The sequence below is a fragment of the Nomascus leucogenys genome, chromosome X (genome assembly GCF_006542625.1).
Source record: "Nomascus leucogenys isolate Asia chromosome X, Asia_NLE_v1, whole genome shotgun sequence".
In the NCBI taxonomy this organism is placed as follows: domain Eukaryota; kingdom Metazoa; phylum Chordata; class Mammalia; order Primates; family Hylobatidae; genus Nomascus; species Nomascus leucogenys.
Window position 1 is genome coordinate 73,342,678 of NC_044406.1, and position 25,869 is coordinate 73,368,546.

The window sequence follows — 25,869 nt, forward strand, 5'->3', positions numbered from 1 at the left end:
AATGTTTGTGCCTATTTTCTATTACTGACTTACTGTTTTGTCAATTGGTACAAGTCACTTAAATGTTAAAAATGTCCGTTTTCTATCATATTAGCTGCAAATATTTATCCAATTTTGTGCTAGTTTTTGATGTTCAGTAATCCTTAATTTTTGCTAGTCAAATGTACAGATGATTTCTGTATGATTTTCCTTCATTATTTTACTGTTTAAGGAGACATTCTCCATCCAATGGCCAACAAAATATTTAGCTGCATTTTATTATAGGGTAATTGTTTTTCAAGATTTAGCTTTTTTATGTAAGTAAGATTTATTTTTGTATATGGTAGAGATGGCATTTTAAAATGATTTTTAGAAATATTTAAGCAATTTCTCAAATACTGTTTATTGAACAACCTCTTTGCCACAATTTGTGATTCTTCCTTTATCATAATGATATATGGTAAGTAATCTATAACAGGATATTTTTGGGCTATACAGTATGTTTCCAATCTTGTGTTGATACTATAATGTTTTGCTTATGCAACTTTATAAAGTTTTAAACAAGAGAATTTGGGGAGGCCAACGCGTGAGGATCATTGGAGCCCAGGAGTTTGAGACCAGCCTAGGCAACATAGCAAGATCCCATTTCTACTGAAAAAAAAAAAATAGCCGGGTACAGTGGAGCATGCTTCTGTAGCCCAAGCTATTTGGGAGGCGGAGGCATGAGGACTGCCTGAGCATGGAAGGTTGAGGCTGCAATGAGCCAGGATAGTGCCACTGCACTCCAGCCTAGTGACAGAGCAAGACCCTGTTGCAAAAAACAAACAAACAAAAATATTATTTCTTTGCATTTGTTTACTTTTCCAAAGAAACTATAAAATAATTCTGTTAACATCAAACAAACAAAAATCCTATTGTGGCTTTATTTGGAATTTTGTTAAGCCAATAAATTAATTTTAGAAGAACTGACAGCTTTACAATAATCAGCCATTCATTCTACCACATTTTCTTGATATAAGCAAAATAGAGCACAGCTTAAGAGTTCTGTTTGTTTACCTGTGTATTTGTGTGTGTGTGTGTGTGTGTGTGTGTGTACATTCTGAGGAAGGGAAATTTGGGTAGGTATCTTTCCCTTTAAAATACAAATGACACACATTATAAAATTATTTAAAACATACAAAAATGTACTTAAAAGTCTTTTTCTAAGGTATAAAAACATGTCCTCATTTTGGATTATTTAACAACTTTATGTACACACAAGTGAAGTATAACCAACAAACATCTAATTATTAATAAGCTGTCTACAGAAGTAACCATTGAATCATTTTTTAAAAGGCTGCTCAATCAATGTACTAATTTATTATCTTTTGGGTAACGCATTTAAAATGCTTGCTCTTACCTAATATTCCAGACTTAGGAATCAAAACTTACTGACTGCATCTCTGTGCTAGTATGGGTTTAGATAGTCCCACATCGAGAATGGAGGTCTGAAGAGTTTAAAAGAAAATTAGAAATGACTACAAGAATTTCTCAAACATATTTGTGACACTTCTAAAATCTAACGCAAGAAATCATGAATAATGGAGCCTTATTATACTGTTGTCCTTCTATGCCTTGGTACCAGTTTTTAACAAGGTCCTTTAAAGACCCTCCTTAGAAGGGGGTCCCAGACAATCCTTTTCACATACTGAATTATGTTCTATAGTTAATAATATACCAATAACATACCCTATGCTCACACATGGCACATTCTACACTGGAGGTAGACAGATATAAGCCAGAGACCTTAGCCACTTAAGCACTGGCTAGCATACCAGAAACACACTGATCCTTTATCACAGCAAGTTCCAGAGCTCTGGGAATCAACAGTAGCTCTCCCACATTCTACACTGTAAATTCTGGAAGTAAGACATTGAACTACCATCACCCAATTAAAATGCTACTCCCAGACTACTAGTTAAAGAAAAAATGAAGCAGACAAAGACAGGATTTAATCTCATGCCTGAAAAATCTAAAACACAGGACAAAACGTATGAAATGATACTTTTCAAGACACTGGACATCAGGCAACAAAGGACACTGAATACTGAGAGACACGGAACAAATGACGTATGCCCCACAACTGCCTTAGCTTACTACCTGGAAAGAGTTTCCAAGTGGTAGTACAGGGAGGGCTAAGTCAGGTGGAGCCTGAAAGACTTCCTGAGTAGATAAGCCAGAACAGAGAGTCTTAGAGAAGGAGAACAAAATTCACAGCATCGAGTATTAGAGAAGAGAAAATTGCACAAAGAGAACTCTGTAGATATGCAGACAGTCTCCTTCAAGTATTCAGCAGAGAAATACTCAGCACATATGAGTGAGGACATTACCCTAAACCAGGAAAAGAACAAAGGGTTAGAGGAACCAATCGATGAACTCACGATGGGCCAGGAATAGTTCCAGTTGCCCTCAGCCACAGCAGAAAATCTCATAATTCATAGGACATCAGATAAAGTAATCAGAAGGATTTTGCTTCAGTAGTGGAGCAAAATTAACCCCTGACTGAAAGCTGTGTTAGTCCAATCTAACAAACTTTAAAAGACCTATAAGGATCAAACTAGTTTTATATCTCAGAACAGAGATCAATAGTAGTTACAGAAATACAAAAATGTTCATCACCTTAACAAGCTAAATGTCACAATGTCTGCCATCCAATAAAAAATTGTCAATCATGGGCCAGGCACTGGGGCTCATGCCTGTAATCCCAGCATTTTGGGAGGCCAAGGCAGGTAGATCAGTTGAGGTCAGGAGCTTGAGACCAGCCTAGTCAACATGGTGAAACCCCATCTCTACTAAAAATACAAGAATTAGCCGAGCTAACTGTGCACCTGTAGACCCAGCTATGCAGGAGACTGAGGCAGGAGAATCACTTGAACCCGGGAGGCAGAGGTTGCAGCGAGCTGAGATCACGCCACTGCACTCCAGCCGGGGCAATAGACTGAGACTGTATCTCAAAAAAAAAAAAAAAATACACACACACACACACACACACACACACATATGTATGTATAGTCAAACATGGATCTGAGGAAACTACCCAAGCCCAAACCCAGGAAAAGAAAAACCTTAAAAGATTAAAAGAAAGAACCCACTCAGCTCACAAAGGACTAGAGATAGCTCCTCTTCCCAAAAGTAAGAGCGAAAAGCCTCATAATTCAAAGAGTGTTTGTTAGAGTATAAGAAACGACATGCTTAATACTGAGGAAAAATTAATCTTAAACTAAATACTTCTAGTCCCACATGACAAAGCTTAAACACAAGGCCCAAAATGATCAAAGTGTTTACAAGAAAATGAACTGCATCCTAGAAAAAAGCTAAATACTATTTATATGAAAATAAAGGTATCTAGCATGTAAGAAAATTAAATCCACCATGCCTGCTATCCAGTAAAAATGACTATGCAAGTATGATTCCATTGAAGTACAAAATAAGGCACAGACAATACTTAAACAAATGAGTATGTCTGTGTTCCAATAAAACTTTATTTACAAAGAAAAATAACTGGCCAAATGTAGCCTGAAGACCAAATGTAGCCTGAAGACCATATTTTCCTGACCTCTGAGTTAAAACTTGTACTACAAATCCTAAGGCAACTATTAAATTACACAACAAAGTGTTATGGATAATATTTACAGGCCAACAGCAGAGATAAAAATGAAATTGTAAAAAAAAAGTAATTAAAAAGAAGCCAGGAGAAGAGGGAAAAAAGAACAAAGAACAAATGGGACAAAAAAAATCCCAAACGGCAAGATGGTAGATTTAAATACAACTACAAAAATAATCATATTAAATGTAACAGGTCTAATATACCAATTAAAAGACATGGACTCTCAGATTGGATTAAAAAAACAAGGAAACTATGCTTCCTTAAGCACCACACATTAAATATAGACACAAATAAGCTAAAGTTAAAATATGGAAAAAGATATACCAAACTAACACTACTTTTTTAGAAAACAGGTGGTGTGACCATATTAGTATCAAATTAGATTTCGAAGAAAAGAACATTACCAGGGATAAAGTCAGTCATGTCATCTCATAATGATGAAGGGGTCTATTCATCAAGAGGGAATAATAACCCTAAAGGTTTATGTACCTAATAACAGAACTTTGAAATACATAAAACAAAAACTAACAGAAATTCAAGAAGAAATATACAAATTCATAATTAAAGTAAAAGGTATCAATCCTTGTCTCAAAATTTATAGAATAGGCAGAAAATTAGAAAGAATATAGGCAATTTAATATCACTATCAAACAACTTGATCCAGTCCACATTTACAGAACCTTCCACCGCCCAAAAATAGCAGAATACACATTCTTCTCAAGTGGACATGGAACATTTACCAAGATACACGACCTTCTGAAGCATAAAGCAAATATAAGTTTAAGAGAATTAAAGTCATACAAAGTATGCTTTATGACCACAACAACATTACAGTAGAAATCAACAATAGAAAGATATGTGGAAGAATGCCCAAATATTTGTAAATTAAGCAGACTTCTAAATATCAATGGGTCAAAGAAATAGAAAGGAAATCATAAAGTACATTGAACTGAGAGAAAATAAAAATGACATATATCAAAACTTGTGAGATGACCCTAAAGCAGTATTCAGAGGGGAATTTATAACACTAAACACCTACATTATTAGAAAAGAAGAAAGGCCTCAAATCAATCACTTCAGCTCCCATCTTAAAAACCAGAAAAAGAAAAGCTAATACACAAAATAAGCAGTAAAAAAGATTAAAGCAGAAAACAATGTAATAGAAAACAGAAATAGAATACAGAAAAATCAATGAAACCAAAAGCTGTTTCTTTGAGAGTAATAAAATCGATAAATCTCTAGTGAGGCAAAGCAGAACAAAAACAGAGCAAACATGAATTACCAACATCAAAAGTGAGAGCAGTGACATCACTAACAATTCCACAACTACAAAAAGGACAATAAGGGAATATTATGAACATTTTTATGCCAATAAATTTGGTAACTTTGATGAAATAGACAAATTCCTTAAAAGACACAAGTTAGCAAAGCTCACTCAAAAATAAATAACCCAATCTATTATATAAATTGATTTTGGAGTTAAATACTTTCCTATAAGAAAAACTTCAGGTTCAGATGCCTTCACTGGTGAATTCTATCAATCATTTAAGGGCAATTTATCATTGAATCTACATAAACTTTCCCAGAAAGTTAAAGAGGCAAAAACTACACCCAACTCATTCTATGGAGTCAGAGTTACTCTAATACCAAAAATAGACATAATAATACAAGAAAATCATAAATATCCCTCATAAAAATAGATGCAAAAATTCTTAAATTTTCAGCAAATATCGTCCAACAATTTATAAAAAGGGTAATACATCAAGACTAAGTGAGGTTCATCCATAAATGCAAGGTTGGTTCAACATCTGACTATCAATCGATGTAATTCACCACAGTAAGACTAAAAAATGTATAATCTCAATAAATGAAGAAAAAGCATTTGAATAAATCTAAAATTGATTCCTGACTTTTTATAAAACTCTCAAAAATAGTTACAGAAAACTTTCTCAACCTTTGAAATCTACTTCTAAAAGCTGCTAGAAGTATTAAGTTTGGCTAGACTGTGGGAAACAAGCTCAATACACAAAAAATCGGTTGTGTTTCCATCCAATTTAAAATTGAAATTAGGAAGTCAATTCTATTTACAATAACATTAAAAACAGGATTTACTTAGAGGTAAATCTGATGAAAGAATTGCAAGAATTACACTGAAAACAATACTGGGAGAAATTAAAGATGACCTAAATAAATTGAGAAAAATACCATGTTCATGAATTAAAAGACTCAATATTACTAAAATGTAACTTATCTGCAAATTGACCTATACATTCAATAAAATTCCAACCAATATCCCAGCAGGACACTTTTGTACAAAGTGAAAAGCCGATTTTAAAATTGATATGGAAATGCAAAGGACCTAGAAGAGCCAAACTTTCAAAAAGAAAAGCAAAGCTCAAGGATTTGCACTATCTCACTTCAAGACATATTATAAAGGTACAGTAATTCAGACAGTGTGGTATTGTCATAAAGATAGACAAATGGATCAATGAACAGAACAGAGTATCCAGAAATAGGCCTTCATATATATGATCAATTGGTTTTCAAGAAAAATGTAAGCTAATTGGAAAAGACAGACTTTTCCAATAATGATGCTGTAACAACTGGATATCTATGTGAACAAAAGAAAAGGACTTCTGCACATACCTGTAACCATATACTAAAATGAACTCAAAACGGATCCTAAATCTAGATGTAAAATGCAAACTACAAAACCTCTAGAAAACATAAGAGAAAATCTTTAGCCGTGATTAGGCAGATATTCCTTACATAGGACACTAAAAACACAATTAATAAAGGGAAAGAATCCTATAAGCCAGACTTCATCAAAATTAAGAACTTCTGCTTTTCAATACACTGTTAAGAGAATGAAAAGACAAACTATAGACCAGAAGAAAATATTTCCAAATAACATATATGATCAACGACTTACATCCAAAATATATGAAGAACTCTCAAAACTCAATAAGAAAACAAACAATCCAATAAAAAAACAGGCTAAAAATTTAAACAGACATTTTACCAAGAGGATAGATGGCAAATGAGCTCATGAAAAGATGCTCAATATCATTAGTCATTAGTGTGACGTAATTCAAAACCACAATGGGATACCACTAAAAACTAAACTAATGTTCAAAAATTTTAAAAGACTGACCATACCAAATGTTGGCAAGGATGTGGAGCAACTGACACTCTCTTAATGCTGCTGGTGGGAATGTAAAATTTATATAATCACTTTGGAAAACAGTTTGGCAGTGTCTTTAAAAGTTAAACATATACCTAGCACATGACCCAGTCATTATACTCTTAGGTATTTACCCATGAGAAACGAAAACATATGATACAATCACTTGTACATGAATGTTTATAGCAGTTTTATTAGTAACATCAAAAACTGCAATGACCCAAAAATCTATCAACAAGTGAATGATAAACAAATCATGATGTATCCATACAATCAGTAATACTACTCATCAATAAAAATGAATAAACTATTAGTACATACAACATAGATGAATCTCAAAATAATTATGTTAAGCCAGACAAAAAAAATGAATATACTATATGATTCCATTTATATAAACTCCTAGAAAATACAAACCAAATAGTGACAGAAAGCAGATTCAGTAGGGTTAGGGCAGGAGGAAGGTATCACAAAGGGACACAAGAAAACTTTCGGGAATGACAGATATGCTAATTATTCTTATTGTAATGATGGTTTCACAGTTATATACAAATGTAAAAACTTATAAAATTGTATACTTTAGTATGTACAGTTTATTATATGTCAATTATACCTCCATAAAGCTATTTTAAAATGAATAAACACTACTCCCAGAGGTGTTTAGGTAGCTTGAGTAGCCAAAGTCCTAGGCTTGCCCGTATCTACTTTATCCAGTTATTCATATTGTTCTTTTGCCTAAGAAAATAATGAGTAGCACATTGAGATGATAGAAAATGCCATTAACAGGCACATTACCAAATACTATGCAATGAAACAGAGTAGTTACCATTTAAAATTTCAATAGGAAAAATGTAATTAGCGGAAGAACAAAAGTGATTTTTCTTAGTTTTGTTTCAAGAAAATATAGTAAAAATGTACAGATACTTACCTCTTTGGATAATCTTGTGAAAACATCTCCTCCCCTGAGAAAATCCAGTATTAAGTACAGTTTCCCTTCAGTCTGAAAGGCTAATTAAAAATTAGAATGTAGTAACAGGATAATCTCAAAGGCTTAAAAAGCTTAGTATGCTTTTAAATTAATATATGTTTAGAATTTTACAGTATTTACTCACATGGTCCATTAATGGATAACATCTCAAAATTAAACCCAGTATTTAATCCAGTATAGAAATAGCTATAAACCCCTTCCCAGAACATAATCACCCTTGAATGTGGCTTTACACAGAACTTCTACCATCAAAAATTTCCTCATTTATGAAGCATGTTATACTGCAATTGCCTAAAATTAGCCTATCAAACCTACTGAAAATCTATGAATTCTATAAAGCTGAAGAAAAATGCCACTTCCTCTATTAAACTTTCCAGAATTTCCCCCTTTTCACATTTTTCAACAGCTTCCTCAACCTCTTCTTCATTGAAATTACTTGCTGCTACTTTTGAGATCTTATTAGATTTATACCTCTTTAATAGTACTTATTCCATTTTGATTTATACAATTAATTTCTTTACATCTCCGTGTTCTCTATAGGTTATAAATTTCTTGAGGTCAACAAGTGTTTCACTTCTATAGCCCATTGAATTTAATACAGTATTTTTGCACACAATAAGTGTTTACTGATGGACCTGCTACAGATACGGGAAGGTCTTTAGATGTTACTTTTTTTATTCTGTTAGTATAACAAGGAGTAAAAGAATAATGGGTGGAAATTTCTTATGGGTTTTTAATAGTGATAACTGGGTATATATTTTCATGTATTATTTGTCAAAATTACACTAAGAATAAAATCTACAGCTGCTACTTTTTTAAATATAGAAAAATGGAAGTGACAAAGTACACTATATCAGAGATAGATAGATAGATGATTGATAGATAGATAGATAGATAGATAGATAGATAGATAGATAGATAGAGTTGATCTCAACTACATGTTAAATTAGCAACGGAGCCATGATTCAAATTTAGAAATGTCTAACTCCAAAGCTCATATTCTATCCATTACATCTACTGCTTCTTACTGGTAGTCCTCTCCCATTAAGTATAAAAAAATAACTCAAGTAGACTAACATAACTACATGGTCCTCTGGAATATAACCAAGAAACAGATAAGTGGGGTCATTATGAACAAGCAACTGAATGTTTTATGTAAATTATCACAATAGTTTATAGTCTAAGATTATGAAGTTACAGCCTAGCAAAGTACATAAATACTACCAGACAGGTAAGTGAAAAACACTATCTTGTTACTTTAAACAAGTTAATCAACTTAGAAAAATGAAGGACATATAACTAATGACTAAATGCTGATATTTATTTCAGACAAATACATTTTACACAGTTGAATATACTAAGTCTAAAGTATTTATTTCCTGTTATAGTATTGTGTGAAAGGAAATCATAATTCTCTAATTCCATATTAATAAATAAGGATTAAAATAAATAAAATAAGATTACATACCATAGTGCAATTTGACAATAAATGGATGATTTACTTCCACCAGTATATCCCTCTCCATCTTTGTCCGAACTCTGTCTCGAACTAAAAATTACATAAAGGTACAATATATTACTCTCTTACATCATTTCAGTTAAGAGTCCATCAATAATTTACCAAACAACAAATATAAAAATATAAAATGTAACTTCATAAACGCCTAAATTTGCAGTTTTCATATTCCTAGATAATAATGACCATATTCTCAGAAAGCAAAAATATTCATTACATCTAGAGACAGGTTAAGGTGGCATAAATAGGTATGTAGCTAATATGCATTTATTATGTGTTCATCTTTTGTTGTTGTTGTTGTTGAGACAGGGTATTGCTCTCTTGTCCAGGCTGGACTGCAGTGGCACAATCTCAGCTCACTGCAACCTCCACCTCCCAGGCTCAAGCAATCCTCCTATCTCAGCTTCCCGAGCAGCTGGAACTACAGGTGCATGCCACTACACCTGGCTCATTTTTGTATTTTTTGTAGAGACAGGATCTCACCAGGTTACTCAGGCTGGTCTTGAACTCCTGGGCTGGGCTCAAGGGTTCAGCCCACCTCAGCCTCTCAAACTGCTGGGATTATAGGTGTGAGCCACCATGCCCAGCCTATTAATCTCTTTTAATTGTTCAAATGAGTTTACTGATTAAAACTGATCATAAGTGGTATTTTTATCACACCCTAAAAGATAGTGTGTGCAAATGGTTGTGCTTTCTCAATATGTGATACTGACACAGACAGAAAAGGAAAAACCAAGAATCTTGAAAGAAAAGAATATATCCTAATTAAGTTAATAAGTTCAAATTAAATGAAATATGTCACTTTTTCTAGCATCAAATTTTTACAAGGGTGCACTCTCACTAAGTTAAGGCATATGCCAATATCAAATTTAGTAATATTATCTACAGGCTAGAAAAACTGCCACAAATGCCAATGTTAAAAATAGCTACATCTATTCACCTTATGCAAGTAATACACAGCATATTTCTTAAAATACGCTTTGTCAAATTCTATTTTAATAAACTTTCTGATTTTCTACCTTTTAAAGAGGCTTTTTTTAACACCTTCATTGCATAGAGCTGCCCAGCATCAGGACCGGTCTTCTTTCTAACAAGAAAAACCTAATAGAAAATTGAACAAAAAAAAAAAAAAAAGGAAAATTCACATTTCTAGTCATTCTTGCTCTACACAAACACACCAGCATACACTTAGATCCTTGCATTTTCTCTAATTTTATAAACATATGCCTTCCCATAGAGGGAAGGGAGAGATAGTGAGAGATTTGTTGAAGGATGCAAAATTACCCTGATCTGATCACCATACATTATATGTATTGCAACTTCACTATGTACCCCACAAATATGTACAACTATTTGTCAATTTAAAAAAATAAATGAAAAAAGTTATACCTTCCCCTATAAATTATTCTATAATTTACATTATTATTTTCTCACTTTCCTTAGATTTAATTTAGTTTTTAATCAAAAAAACTGTTATGATTTAATAAATCATAATGCATATAAATACTACTATAGAAAGGAAAATTTTTAAAATAGATGACCTGGTCCTGAACTTTGAGAATTTTGTGATGTAAGAGATAAATAACATAATGAAAGACAAACTCGAGCTACATACCTCCTTTTAAGACCCAGGCCCACTTTTTGTTACCTTAATAAAGAGCAAACAAATATTATGACCCTATATACCTTAATTAAATATGCTTTATTGCTAAAAAATGCTAACAATCATCTGAGTCTTCAGTGAGATATAATCTTATTGCTGGTGGAGGGTCTTGCCTCAATGTTGATGGCTGCTGAGTGATCAGGGTGGTGGCTGCTGAAGGTTAGGGTGGCTTTGGCCATTTCCTAAAATAAGACAATGATGAAGTTTGTTGCACAGATTGACTTCCTTTCATGAAATAATTTTCTATAGAATTTGATGCTGTTTGATAGTATTTTATACACAGTAGACTCTCTTTCAAAATTGAACTCAATCCTCTCAAATCCTACCGCTGCTTTATTAAAGAAGTCTATGTAATATTCTAAAGCCTTTATTGTCATTTCAACAATGTTCATAGCATCTTCACCAGAAGTAGATTTCATCTCAAAAAAACTATTTTCTTTGCTCATCCACAAGGAGCAACTCCTCATCCATTCAAGTTTTATCATGAGACTGCAGCACTTCCGTCACATCTTTAGTTCCACTTCTAATTCTAGTTGTCTTGCTATTTCCACCACATCTTCAGTGATTTCCTCCAATGATGTTTTGAATCCCTCCAAGTCATCCATGAGGGTTGGAATCAACTTCTTCCAAACTCCTGTTAATGTTGATATTTTGACTTCCTCCCATGAATCACAAATGTTCTTAATGACATCTAGAATAGCAAGTCCTTTCCAGAGGCTTTCAATTTGCTTTGCCCAGATTCATCAGAGCAATCACCATCTACAGCAACTACAGCCTTACAAAATGTGTTGCTTAAATAATAGGGCTTGAAAGTCAAAATTATTCTTTGTTCCATGGGCTGCAGAATGGATATCGTAATAGCAAGCATGAAAACAACATTAATCTCCTTGTACATCTCTATGAGGGCTCTTGGGTAACTAGGAGTATTGCCAATGAGCAGTAATATTTTGAGAAATGTCTTTTTTCCTGAACAGTAGGTCTCAACAGTGGGCTTAAAATACTTAGCACACCATGCTATAAACAGATGTGCTGTCATTCAGGCTTTGTTGTTCTATTTATAGAGCATAGGCATAGTAGATTTAACATAATTTTTAAGGGCCCTAGAATTTTTGGAATGGCAAATGAGCATTGGCTTCAATTTAAAGGTTCCAGGATCACTAGCTTCTATCAGGAGAGAGCCTGTCCTTCGAAGTTATGAAGCTAGGCACTGACTTCGCTCTAGCTATGAAAGACTAGATGGCATCTTCTTCCAACAGAAGGCTGTTTCTTCTACAATTAAAACCTGTTGTTTAGCATAACCACCTTCAAGAGTTACCTTAGCTAGGTCTTCTGGCTAACCTGCTACAGCTTTTACATCAGCATCTGTAGCATTACCTTACACTTTTATGTTATGAAAATGGCTTCTTTCCTTAAACGTCATCAGCCAACCCCTGCTGGCTTCAAACTTTTCTTGTGCACCTTCCTCACTTCTCTCAGCCTTCACAGAATTAAAGAGAGCTAGGGAATTGCTCTAGATTAGGCTTTGGCTTGAGGGAGTGTTGTGGCTGGTTTGATCTTCTATTCAGACCACTAAAACTTTCTCCATATGAGTAATAAGGCTGTTTCACTTTCTTATTATTTATATGTTCACTGGAGTAGCAATTTTAATTTCTTTCAAGAACATTCCTTTGCATTCACACCTTGGCTGTTTGGCACAAGAACCTTAGCTTTTGCCCTATCTCAGATTTTGACATGCCTTCCTCACCAAGCTTAATAATTTGTAGCTTCTGATTTAAAGTGAGAAATGCAGAACACTTCCCTTCCCTTGAACACTCCAAGGCCACTGTAGAGTTATTACTTAGACTAATTTCAATATTCTTGCAGGTCAGGGAATAGAGGGGCCCAAGGAGACAGAGAGAGATGGGGAAACAGCTGGTCAGTAAAACAGCCAGAACACACACACTGGTTATCAATGAAGCTCACTGTCTTATGTGTGCGTGGTTCATGGCACCCTGAAACAATGACAACACTAACATCAAAGATCACAGACCACAAAGAACCATAACAGATATAACAGTAAGGAAAACATTTGAAACACTGCAAGAACTACCAAAATATGAGACACAGACATAAAGTGAGCATCTGCTGGAGGAACAATGGCACCCAAAGACTCACTCAACACAGGTTTACCACAAACCTTCTATATATATATAGAAGATGGATATATATATATATAGGATATATATATAGGATATATATAGGATATATATATAGGATATATATAGGATATATATATAGGATATATATGGGATATATATAGGATATATATATAGGATATATATATAGATATATATAGGATATATATATAGGATATATATAGGATATATATAGGATATATATATAGGATATATATAGGATATATATAGGATATATATATAGGATATATATATAGGATATATATATAGGATATATATAGAATATATATATAGGATATATATATATAGGATATATATAGAATATATATATAGGATATATATATATGTAGGATATATACGTAGGATATATATGTAGGATATATATATAGGATATATATACAGGATATATATATAGGATATATATACAGGATATATATATAGGATATATATACAGGATATATATAGGATATATATACAGGATATACATATACAGGATATATATACAGGATATATATATACAGGATATATATACAGGATATATATATATATACAGGATATATATACAGGATATATATATACAGGATATATATACAGGATATATATATACAGGATATATACAGGATATATATATACAGGATATATATACAGGATATATATACAGGATATATATATACAGGATATATATACAAGATATATATACAGGATATATATACAGGATATATATACATGATATATATACAGGATATATATACAGGATATATATATAGGATATATATAGGATACATATAGGATACATATAGGATACATATATAGGATACATATATAGGATATATATAGGATACATATATAGGATATATATAGGATACATATATAGGATATATATAGGATATATATATAGGATACATATACAGGATATATATATAGGATACATATATAGGATATATACATAGGATATATATAGGATATATATAGGATATATATATAGGGTATATATATACACACACATATACATATATATACACATACATATCTGTGAACCCAGTGAAGTGAAGCATAATAAACACAAGTATAGCTGCATTAAGAAGATGACAACGTCAATGTGGCAAATATACATTTGCCTAAATTCAGTTATTTGCTGGAAAGCTCAGATTCTACCATTGACAAAAAGGGTATCAGTTGTTTTTCTATGAACAGGCTCACTCCATTCATTTTTGAGAAAACACCTACGAAATAAGCATATTTAGGTAACCATAGTGTATTGTCCTTTCAAGGAAAAGTGGTGATCCATGAAAACAGTGGTTGGTTCAACTCACAACTCAAAAAATTTGCACAAGTCCTCTGCCTTGAGAGAACCATTCTATTTTGTTATGTGGCTAAGGGGCTTCACGTGTACTTCTTATTTCATCACAGATTATTCAAAAGAAGGGTATTCAAGGACTGAGATTTAATAAATGTAATAATTGTTAATGTCTCATCAAGGACATTCTTAAACTGTATATGTAAGAAAATGAAGAATACAATGACTACTGGTACCATTTGAAGTCACTGCCTTGATTGGCCAACATGCCAGCAGTTGTACAAATAATATCTTAGGATGACTGTGAAGTAGCTTTGACTTGAGGACTCCCTGAAAAGGTCTTGGGATTGTCCAGGGGTACGGAGACCACAATTTCAGAACCACTCTTACAAAACATAGTCCTCAGTGGGATTGTAAAGAATGGAGTATCAAGAGTGAGAAGAGGCAAGCAAGGAAGAAAGAAAGAGTCTAGGCTTTCTGAAGACACTGTTGCATAAAGGAGCCACTTTTTTCCCCTAGTTCTTCTAATATTCACTAGTATCCCAATACGGCATTTAATAGGATCCATCATTCGCAGTCTAGAGAAGTAACCTGTTTATCATCTGATCTGTTTTATTTTTTTTTCAGGTCTTATGAGTGAATTTCCTAGCATGAGAAAATATCATATCTCACTGCCCCCTTCCCAAAATCAACCACAAAAGTAGTTCTTTTTCCACCCCATTCTTATCTATTGCCTAACATTTCTCAACCTTCCCAAGGCTATGTTTATTGATTTTTACTATTATAATGTCCTTTTTTATCATCTGAAACTCTCCCTCCTCCTTCCACCTCACTTTCTTCAGGTTCTGCACCATTCCAAAAGCTTGACAGTAGTAACAACCTAACTTGAAATAAGGTGACAATGTACTTATCTGTGATCTATTTCTTTTTTCCTAAAATAAATCATCCTTGAAAAATTTCCCTATCCTGGTATAATAAAGTTGTGCTATATCACCTTATCTTCCCATATATGTACTCATTAGTTATTCAATCAACAAATTAACAGTCATTAAGCACATATTCTGTATCAGACACTGTGCTGGACACTGGGGGATACAGAAATAAACTGTGAACTTGAGGACAGAGAAATTTGTCAGAAACATCATGTCCTTTAAAGAAACAGATACAAGTACGCTACAGGCTAAATTATGTCTCCTCAAAGTTAATATGTTAAAGTCCTAACTCCCAGTACCTCAGAACATGACTGTATTTGAGGATAGGGTGCTTAAAGAAATAATTAAAGTAAAAAAGTTGTTGCATGGCTTCAAACTAGTGGACCTAAAAACGTATCTATATTGATAAAAGAGGCTTCTTTTCAGTCACCCTAATCCAATCATGGGAAATTGTCCAAAAGAAAGGGTGAGTTACTCCAATATACTTTTCTCTCAATCACATGGACGTTTATATTTTCCTATAAGAATATTCAGTAACTGCAGTGAACTAGAAGATCACATATATTTAAATGCTGTTTGAAGAGAAAGAACCAATTTCAGGAAATTTTAAGATGTAAGCATATGTTTTTAAAAACTATCACTTGAGAGTTGATCACTTACTTAAGAGTACAAGTACTCGATATTTTCAAAAATTCATTTTTAAGTACTGTACTTAAAGTCTTTACTATCACAAAAGCAAAAGTATTTTTTATAATCCACAAATATTAAAATGTATGTTTTGTATAAATATTATTTGGCACATGATATATAAGGATGACTAATCAGACAATTTCAAAGGTATTTCCATGTGTTTAATTGTGTTTTAAAATAATTAATGTAAGTTGTTTAGTATACCTTTCAACCCATACATTAATGATCATTAATAGCATTATACTTGGTGTGCTTAGGACAGAATTTTATATGCACCTTTCATGATAATAATGCACGCTTCCTTAAACTACAATTTTAAGTTGACTTTAGCAGGGTTCCCCCACTGTTAAATAGACAATAAAAACATTTAATGTTATGAGGCTTTATATGGGCTAAATTTCCATTTACTGCATTTTAACAACGGAACTTTTGAAGAAAAACTTAAGACTCTGCAGCTCAAAGTCTCTTGGAATTGCTCCTACACTTATCTGATTCACAGCCTTGGCCAAATTCCTGAATAGGTTCAGCATATAACAAGTCACACCTACACAATGCCTACGCAAATGATGTAACACTGACAAGCAAGTATGTTCACATCCTAGGGGGAAAAAAAGCCACCTCCTTAATATTTCTTTGGTTGATTAACTACATTAAGATCACTATTTTGTATTTTAATACTAGGAATTAAAAGGTTTCAATGATATTCTTCTTAAAACTAAATCCCAGCACAAAGCTGAGATTTCCCTGAATTTAAGCACTACATTGACAACTTTTCAGCATGTTGCTATATTTAACATGAAGATGTTATTGAATATATTTCATTATGTTATACAGTATTTTCTTTACAAAAACCCATGAGAGAAATTTCTCTGGTCTGTTTAATCCGTTTCCACCTTTAAAATACTGTCAATTATAATACACTCAAATATATTAGCTTCTTTATAATGGCTGCTAGAAAACTCAAGTCTAATTTTTGACCTACTGGAAAAGGACTTACAGACCCTTATGTCATGCTTTTGTGAACAGAGTGTACTCCTGGCTTCATCTAATCTTTCCTGCTCTGAGCTTTCTGTTTCCATCATCTTCACTACTTATTTTTAATTTTATTTAATATTTATCTATGAAAGCCTTAAATCCTTTCTGGAACAAAGCTGGAGATAAACAAAAGCATATATGAGTAAATACATACATCAAAAGACAAAGCAGGTAATTTTAATAGCTTGAAATGTTTGCCTGGTGAGATTTTATTTAAGTCAAATATTTAAGCATTTATACATCTGGAATATAAAATAACTTCATCTCTGTTCTTCTAAAATTAACACCATAAAAATAGCTATAAAGTGCAAAATAGTTAAAAGAATATTGCACTTTTAGAAACTTTAAAGTTGTATATAATATACATGCCTACTCTACAGATCAGTTCTATAAACACTCCCCACCAACATCATCACCACCACCACCACCACCACCACCACCACCACCACCAATCTATTAACAGTTCCTTCTAGTTTTTCTCTCCTCAGAACACTGTTCAAGTCCTATCTCCCTGTCTTATATATCTCCTGTACCAATTCACTGCCAAGCCATAATTCATCTCAGTTTGTCCTTTTTGTGTCTTGAAAATGTTTCTTTATATTTCACGTTATATTCTATAATGCATAAATATCAGGTTACTTTAAGACGACATCTATTTTATAGTCACTAATACTGCTTATACATTGTCGTGAACACACTGAGCGTTCAATAAATGTCTTTCCTTGGGAGGCTAACGTGGGAAGATCACTTAAAGCTAGGAGTTCGAGACCAGCCTGAGCAACACAGCAAAACCTTGTGTCCAGAAATTTTTTTTAATTAGCCAGGTGTGGTGGTGCATGCCTGTAGTATCAGCTCCTTGAGAAGCTGGGGATGGAGGATCACTTGAGCCCAGGAGATCAAGGCTACAGTGAACTACAATCATGCCACTGCCCTACAGCCTGGGTGACAGAACAAGATCCCATTTCTAAAACCCAATAAAATAAAAATGTCTTTATTTTAAAATGTTCCAGAGCACTATAAATAACCTATGCTCAATTGCCTTATTTTTCCCCTTTAAAACTAAATCTCAGCCACTTGAAATTAGTAGTTTCTCTTTATCTTTCTCCCCTTAAATTGTGGTTGGTGCTGTTTTTCTAAAGGCTGTTACTATGTGTATGCAATAATTTTCATGTACTAGATGTTAGGTATATAAAGGTCAGGAACCAGACCTATACACTTCTTTTCTAAAATCATGTTATTAAGTGCTTAATAAACAACTTTAGTAATAATAGTTATTCTTACTCAATTTTGCTTTCTGCCTTGAAATGTAAGCTCTCTGAAGACTTAAATTTCACACAAACCACATATCACCCAGTAACTACCATTGTTTTACTTTACACACCCTTGTTCTACTTTATTTTAACAGATGATAGATGGATTCATACATGAATTAAGACATAAATTCTGATTTCTGTGACATAGCTAACAAATGTAGATTAAATCCCCAGGAGAAAACAAGCTGTATTCATGCCAGCATGAGAACAAGGAGATAGGAATACCATTTTTTACAAAAATCAAGCTACTTTGATTTAGGCAGCTAATAAAGAGTATGCTATATTTTTCCCTCGAGAAATAAGTAAGCCTAGGGAATTGGAAAACCTTGATTGTTACAGAGAAGTACAAAGAAATAGTAATAAAAGTACAACAGAAATGAAAGGAATAAAATTAAAGAATTACCTTTGTGAGCATCCATTCAGAAGTTTAGAAACAACTCATTAATCAGATTTCTATGTATGTGTTCACTTTTTTTGCTAAATGTTTAGAAGAGAAACAAATGGGGAAAAAAAAGTATTCATTACCTTTCCAAATGACCCCTGACCAAGAACCTTGAGCAACTCAAACTGTGCAGGATCTGCTTTCTCATAGCCTTCCTTAACATGATGAGTAATAGGGATTTCTTTAACAACTCCTTCATCCTGTAAAAAGAAATCCAAACAATACTTGAATCCATTTTCAACATCTTCTGATTAGTTCCATTTAAAATCAGAAGTCATAATAGAAATAATATACCCAACTCCCTCAATGTAGCAGAGAGTTTTATGGGCTACCAGTATCCTTATTTCCCTGTTTTCTAACACATACAGCACATACAGATGCACCACCACCACCTTCCCTACTATATAATTTCATGTAAATAAAATGTAAAAAGAAATCTATGCTTCAGCCTTCTCTTCCAGCTTGGTAGCAACATAATAAAATTGTTAACAACAGTCTCAAGACCCTTCACTGGACTGTGACTAATGAGGTAGAGGCAGGAAAAGTCAAGATAAAACCTTGTAAATTGTGGGGCATGACCAAAAAACGTGACCTCAAGAGCTCTTTTAAATAGTATTTCACTATACTATTTTAAATGTTTAAATGGCCAACTAACCACATCAATGAACAAGAAATGGGCAAAGAACAACAAAATCTGCAGAGCCCCAACAAATGTTTCCAGGCTATGGCGCGTTTACTGAAATTTTATATATAAATTATATGCCAGATTTTGTACCACCTGGGTGAAGCAGAAAGAAAGCCAGCCCATGAGTGGTTCTTCCCCTTGATGCAGGACTCCACTCAGCTGTGATGACTACATTCAAGTGAGCTGTAATTAATTCTAGTCCCTAGAGAAGCACAATAGCTAGGATGACAGATGTATATCACAAAATAACAGAGTTGGAAGGGATATCTTATCCAACTCTCTGACTGTATAAAGAAGAAAACTAAGACTCACAGAATTTAAGTTTACATGACTACTTAATCACAATGTCTATAAATCTTGGTAGCATTCCATTATAGCATACTAATTTTAGCCTGGATGCCAAGAATGTTCTCAATCTATTCACTCTTCAATTAACTGATTAGTCAATGGTGATTGTAGCCAAAGTGAACAAGAGTATGGACCCAAATGAGCTAGACTTCATGGCAGCTAAAATAACTTCCATGGAATATAGGTAGTCAGGCATTCACTATCTCAAGAGGGGTCCCTAGGCAAAGAAATTTTAATTGTAGGTGTTAGGAACCACCAGCAAATCAACAAGAAATGAAGAATAACTGATTCTGAAAGTATATCAGATGTTTCTTACACATCAAATAGTACTTCGCCAGACCCTTTTAAATAGTGATGGTAATTTATAAATGTTTTCTGAAAATAAAACTTAAATTAAAATCAATCTGCTATGGAAGTGAATTTCCCTATTTGAAAGGTGTCCTGTTTTTAAAAAGTCAACAACCTTTTTTAATGCGAATATATATGCTTTGTAGCTGACATTTGGGGACTATATTAAAGTATAATATATCTGTATGTACCTATAAGCTAAGAAACCTTGGCTAAATCACAAACCACTCTCTCCTTCATTTTCTCACATGACAAAGGGGTTTTGTTAGATAGGTCTCTAAGGTCCCCTCAATGTCTGTGATTCTATATTGAACACAATATAATATTTTTATGTTCAAGAAGGTACTTCAGGTCCCTGCTTATGTTTAGATTATCACTATAAGCATGGATCACAATGACATCAGTTTTTTTAGAAGTGTTCAGAGTTAGGAAACAAATTGTACTATAGTTAGTTTCACCAAACCTAAGCAGGTTTTCCAAATGAAAATGTTTGTCCAACGCCCTTTTACCTTTTATTAATAATCCACACATGCCCATCCTCCAAAATGCAATGTCTTTCAATTTTCAGCAGCAGTACCCTAAAAAGCTCCCAATATGAAAATGCAACTAGATGAGAAAAATCACTTTTCCCAGGAGACAGCCAACAAAAAATGTTACACTGTGTCCTAACAACTAATTACCATGTCTTTCTTTCCCACTGGACTGTGGGCTTCTTAAATGCAGGTATTACACCCCATTGATCTCTTTATTCCTAATGTTTAGCACAATACTTTTTTGATCTCATGAGAGCAGAAAGACAAAGAAATCTGCTCAATATTATAAAAGAAACAGGAAAAAATATATACTTTTTAAAATGAAGATAGTGCTTACCACCAAAAAATAGGGCAACTGTGAGATGATGGATGTTAATTTGCTTAACAATCATAATAATTTTATGATGTATATGAAAACATCCCATTGTACACCTTAAATATATACAATAGAAAATAAAGATTTTAAAGGTAAAATTAAACAATAAGAAATCTGAAAATTATTCTTAAATACAGTCTACAAAACAAAAAATATACATACCCACAATTTCTTTTTTTAAATATATAAAGGAAATAAGGAAACAGGAGATTCATTCTGGCTAATGAAATTGTGTCAGCTTTGAATATAATTAACTTTGTGATAACAATATTTCTAAATAAAATAAGCATATCTTCCCATACACTGTAAAGAATATAAACTTTTTCCATATTATCCATTGTCAGTATTTTTATTACACTGTGCTGAGTATGTGTTGTACTCAACACAAATAAAGGACACAATAACCCTTGAATATTAACTTAATGTTTGGCCATTTGCCTTTTTAAATAAAGACATATGTTCCTAGGCCAACTACCACCACATATTATATCACCAAATTATGACTACTCTGCCTTTACACAGACAATTTGTAATGCCCTGGTTGCCCATAAGAATCACCTGTAGAAGAAATATTTATTTACTGCACTTGTTTGGGTCCCACCCTCAGAGATTGTGGTTCAGTAGAACTGCAGGAAGATGTAAGCATGTGCATTTTTTAAGCCTCCCCAGTTGATTCGGACACACGGCCAGGATTAAAAAACAATATTTGGGTGATTCTAAGATTTATAGTTATATAGATAAATAATAGATATACACACAAATACATAAACATATGTGCACACATGTGTGCACACACATATACACGTGTGTGTATGTGTTTATATATAGCTACTTATTACTTTTATCATTTCTATGCCACTAGCTCTTTTTTACTCTCAAAGTAGGTGATACCCTCCTGTGTCACCATTTCCAATACTTATTCTGTCTTATTCTATCTGCTCCCTGCCCCGTTCTTGTCTATTGCCTAAAATTTCTCAGCCATCCCAAGGCTATGTTTATTGATTTTTACTATTATAATGTCCCTTTTTGTCAACTGAAACCCTATTTCTTCCCTCCAACTCCCTTTCTTCAGGTTCTGCACCATTCCAAAAGCTTGATAGTAGCAACAATCTAGCCTGAAATAGGTGGTAATGTACTTATAAGTGATTTATTTCTTTTTTCCTGAGAGTAAATCATCCTTGAAAAAATTCCCTATCCTGGTATGATAAAGTTGTGCTATATCACCTTATCTTCCCATATATACACTCTTATTATTCACCCAGAAAATCAACATTCATTAAGCACATATACTATTATCAGACACTGTGCTGCACACTGGGGATACAGAAATAAACTGTGAATTTGAGGATAGAGAACTTTGTCAGAAACATCACATCCATCGAAGAAACAAAAAGCTGCAAGTATGCTATGGGCTAAATTATGTCCCCTAAAGTTAATATGTTAAAGTCCTAATTCCCAGTACCTCAGAACATGACTGTATTTAGGGATAGGGCCCTTAAAGAAGTAATTAAGGTAAAATGAGGCCATATGGGTGGGTTCTAATCCAATATGACTGACATCCTTATAAGAGGAGGAAATTAGAATACCTACACCTACAGAGGAATGACCACGTAAAGGCATTGGGAGAAGACTCATCTATAAGCTAAGGAGAGAGGATTCAGAAAAACTAACCCTGCCAACACCTTGATCTCAATCTTATAGAATGCAGCATCTTGGGAAAATAAATTTCTGCTGTTTAAGCCACTCATCTGTGGTTATTTGGTTAGGGTAGCCCTAGCAAACTATACATGGTACATAATCTTAGTTGATCTTTGAAAATAATGTTGTTACTGTGAAATGAAGATTCAATAACCTCCAAATAAGGACCCCTAGTCTTCCTACATCAAATAACAAATCTGAATCCGAGGCCAGGATGACTATGAATTAGGTTTTATTATTGTTTACAACCATAAAGTAATCAGTGATATATAGAAAAAGTATGAAGGCTCAACCACAACCAAAATAGTATGCTCTGACCTCTATAATCTGTGATCATCTTTTTAATCCAGAGGGCCAACAGTGCTGTAACACTGGGAAAACACACTGTTAAAGTACAAAATGAACTGTCAAATCTACTATTGCTCCATTCATTTGATAACTGATTTGTTTAGGAAGATGGAATCACCTGTTAATTGAAAAGAGAAAAAGCTGATGACAACCTAATAGCAATATACTATTATAACTCAATTACAGCAGTTTTCATATGCCTGTGGAACTAACCTCCAGAAAACAAATCAAAACAAAAGAAGTATTTTTAAAGCCTGAACTTGTTCGTTTTTATTTAATAATAAAACATTCATCTATTCAAACATCAGCTTTATTTGTAGGTACACAGGCTAGTTTGGTGAAAAGATCACCCTAAAAATCCAAGAATCATTTAGTTGTGGATTTGTTGAAACATATATGCAAAGACCCAGAAGAGCAGCTTGATATACCCTTCTCATTCAGTGAATAATATGGGGTCACTGAAAACCATGTCAAATATTAGCGTACTTTGAAAGAAAGCTAAGCGTAATATCAATATAAACGCCAAAATGCCATGAGGGTGAACTAAGCACATCAAAATTATGTACACAATGGAAGGTATCTGCAGAACACTTCGTTTTGTAAAAGTCTGCATTGATGACTGAAAACCGAAGAATGCTGGCAAACTAGTTCCCACTTGGTTTGGTTTATTCTACTTAGGAGGGTCAGCTCCTTAGTTCCCTCATCTACGAATTGGCAGTAATACCTACTCTATTTCAGATCTCAGTTATAAGGATCAACTGAGAACTTTGAAAACCACAAAACATCCATAAAAATTGAAGTTACTGAACTTATTTGTACAGATGTTCCTGGACTTACGACAGTGTTGTCCCCATAAACCTACTGTAAGTTGAAAATTCACTTTCAACTTACAGTGAGTTTATCCAAACTTAATCCTATCGTAAGTTGAGGAACATACTGAATATCACTTTTGCACCACTATAAAGTTGAAACTCATAAGTTGAACCATCCTGAGTCAGAGACTCTCTGTACTACTTATCTTTGCATACCTGATGGTGCAGCATAACTCAACTTTATAGTGGCTGACCAACATTTTTTAGTTGAACAATAATTATTCATCTGAGAGTTTTGCATATCTGTAGGACAAGGGTTCCACTTTTTTAAGTAACTGAATAGAAATTAGAAGTAAACATCAGCACTGCAAGAGAAAAAATACTGAAGCATACTAAAGCTAAATGTGCATCAGAATAGAAAGACAAATAGAGGAAAAAAAATCCACCATACAGGAAGCAGGCATTCTCAGCTTGAAATAGCTCCTACCTGTGGTTCCACTGAGTCTAAGTAAAACACACTTGTAAAAAAGTATTTTTGAAAGAATTCTTAAGAGACATATGTCAAGAATGGTTTTTAAAATAAGAAATTCAGGGCTTAAAAATATCAGGATATCAGCTTTGTTTTTCAAAATATACATTTTCAGTTAACTATGACATTTATATCTCTGCATAATAAAAATATAAATCACTTTAGAGACTAAACATGTTGCTGACCTTGCACTAATGCAATCAACAAAGAATCTAATTGCTAACTGAATCTTCTTTGAAATTTTTAATATATTGATAACATTAAAAATATGTATTTTATTTCAGGAAAAACAGATACTGGGTAGAGTTTTAAAAATAAATACCAATGGATCATAAACTACCAAATATAAGGCAGTTATGCTTATTTTGACAACAAATAAAAAATTAACTCATGTCAGCCAACCACTAAAGGAGACAAATCATAACAAACTTTTTCTAACCTTGACATTGTTGAAAGAAGTAAGATACTAGGTGGTGAAATGTGATATTAGATATAGTTTATCAGTAACCTGTTACCTAATACTTACCATCACAGCCTCTACAATCCTACACTATTTTAGAACAGTAAAAAAAAAAAAGCCAACCACAAAAAAACACATGGCAATCACAAAGAAAAAATCCTAGCTGTATATTTAAAAAATTTAAGGGATAAATATATATGGTGTTTTTAATCACTCATATAGTTTTATTGACACAAATTGAGTACTTTAACCATCACACACCCAAAGTACATGGTTTCAAGTCCAGATAACTCAGGCCACAAACTAAATCAAATCCTTGAAAGTGATTCTAGGTCCTTTACTCTCCAAAATTTCACACTCTACCTTTTAGCCACTGAAGTTGATTGCATAAGGCAGATCATGTAAGAAACTAGCACTGTATATTTTTACTGCCTTTCCACTAAAAACTGAACTTCCTGACTTATCTTCTATTAAAATTATAAAGGTAAATATTTGCCAATCACCCTGTGTATGTGTCCTTGAGTTTATGCACCACACACACTGTTCCCCTGTGGTGTGAGCCATGATATCCTTGTGAATTTATTAATGCTAAAATATAATAAGCAGCCTTCTCCTTCTCCACTGCCTTTAATAGTTCCTTACACTCCTTTATCTTTTATAAACTGGCAACATTAATGTTACTATGCCTATTAGTCCATATGATCTGTAGACAAATCGCTAGATAATGGTTTTGATAGTTTACGTTTAATTATACTCAAAATTACAATATATTATTAATATTCAGTAAACTGAAAAAGCTACAAAGACAACATTGTATCTCTCATATTGTCAATCAAAATTAAAAGTGTTACATGGTTACTATCTGCAGAAATA

The 25,869-nt window shown here is 33.3% G+C and overlaps 1 protein-coding gene across 5 annotated transcripts in view; it reads right to left on the reverse strand.

Moving 5' to 3' along the window:
- The window catches only part of RPS6KA6 (ribosomal protein S6 kinase A6), a 151,100-nt gene that overhangs the window by 100,022 nt on the left and 25,209 nt on the right, over positions 1-25,869 (reverse strand). For 2 of the 5 annotated variants that reach the window (XM_030807037.1, XM_030807038.1), the window contains exons 3-7: positions 23,166-23,313; positions 18,943-19,059; positions 10,333-10,414; positions 9,266-9,346; positions 7,738-7,817 (exon numbers count right to left, since the gene is read on the reverse strand). In XM_030807037.1, the coding sequence (XP_030662897.1) occupies positions 7,738-7,817; positions 9,266-9,346; positions 10,333-10,363 (192 nt within the window). In that variant the 5' untranslated portion in view covers positions 10,364-10,414; positions 18,943-19,059; positions 23,166-23,313. The remainder of the gene's footprint in view (positions 1-7,737; positions 7,818-9,265; positions 9,347-10,332; positions 10,415-18,942; positions 19,060-23,165; positions 23,314-25,869) is intronic. The other 3 variants (XM_030807035.1, XM_004092461.3, XM_030807036.1) reach the window with 2 other exon arrangements.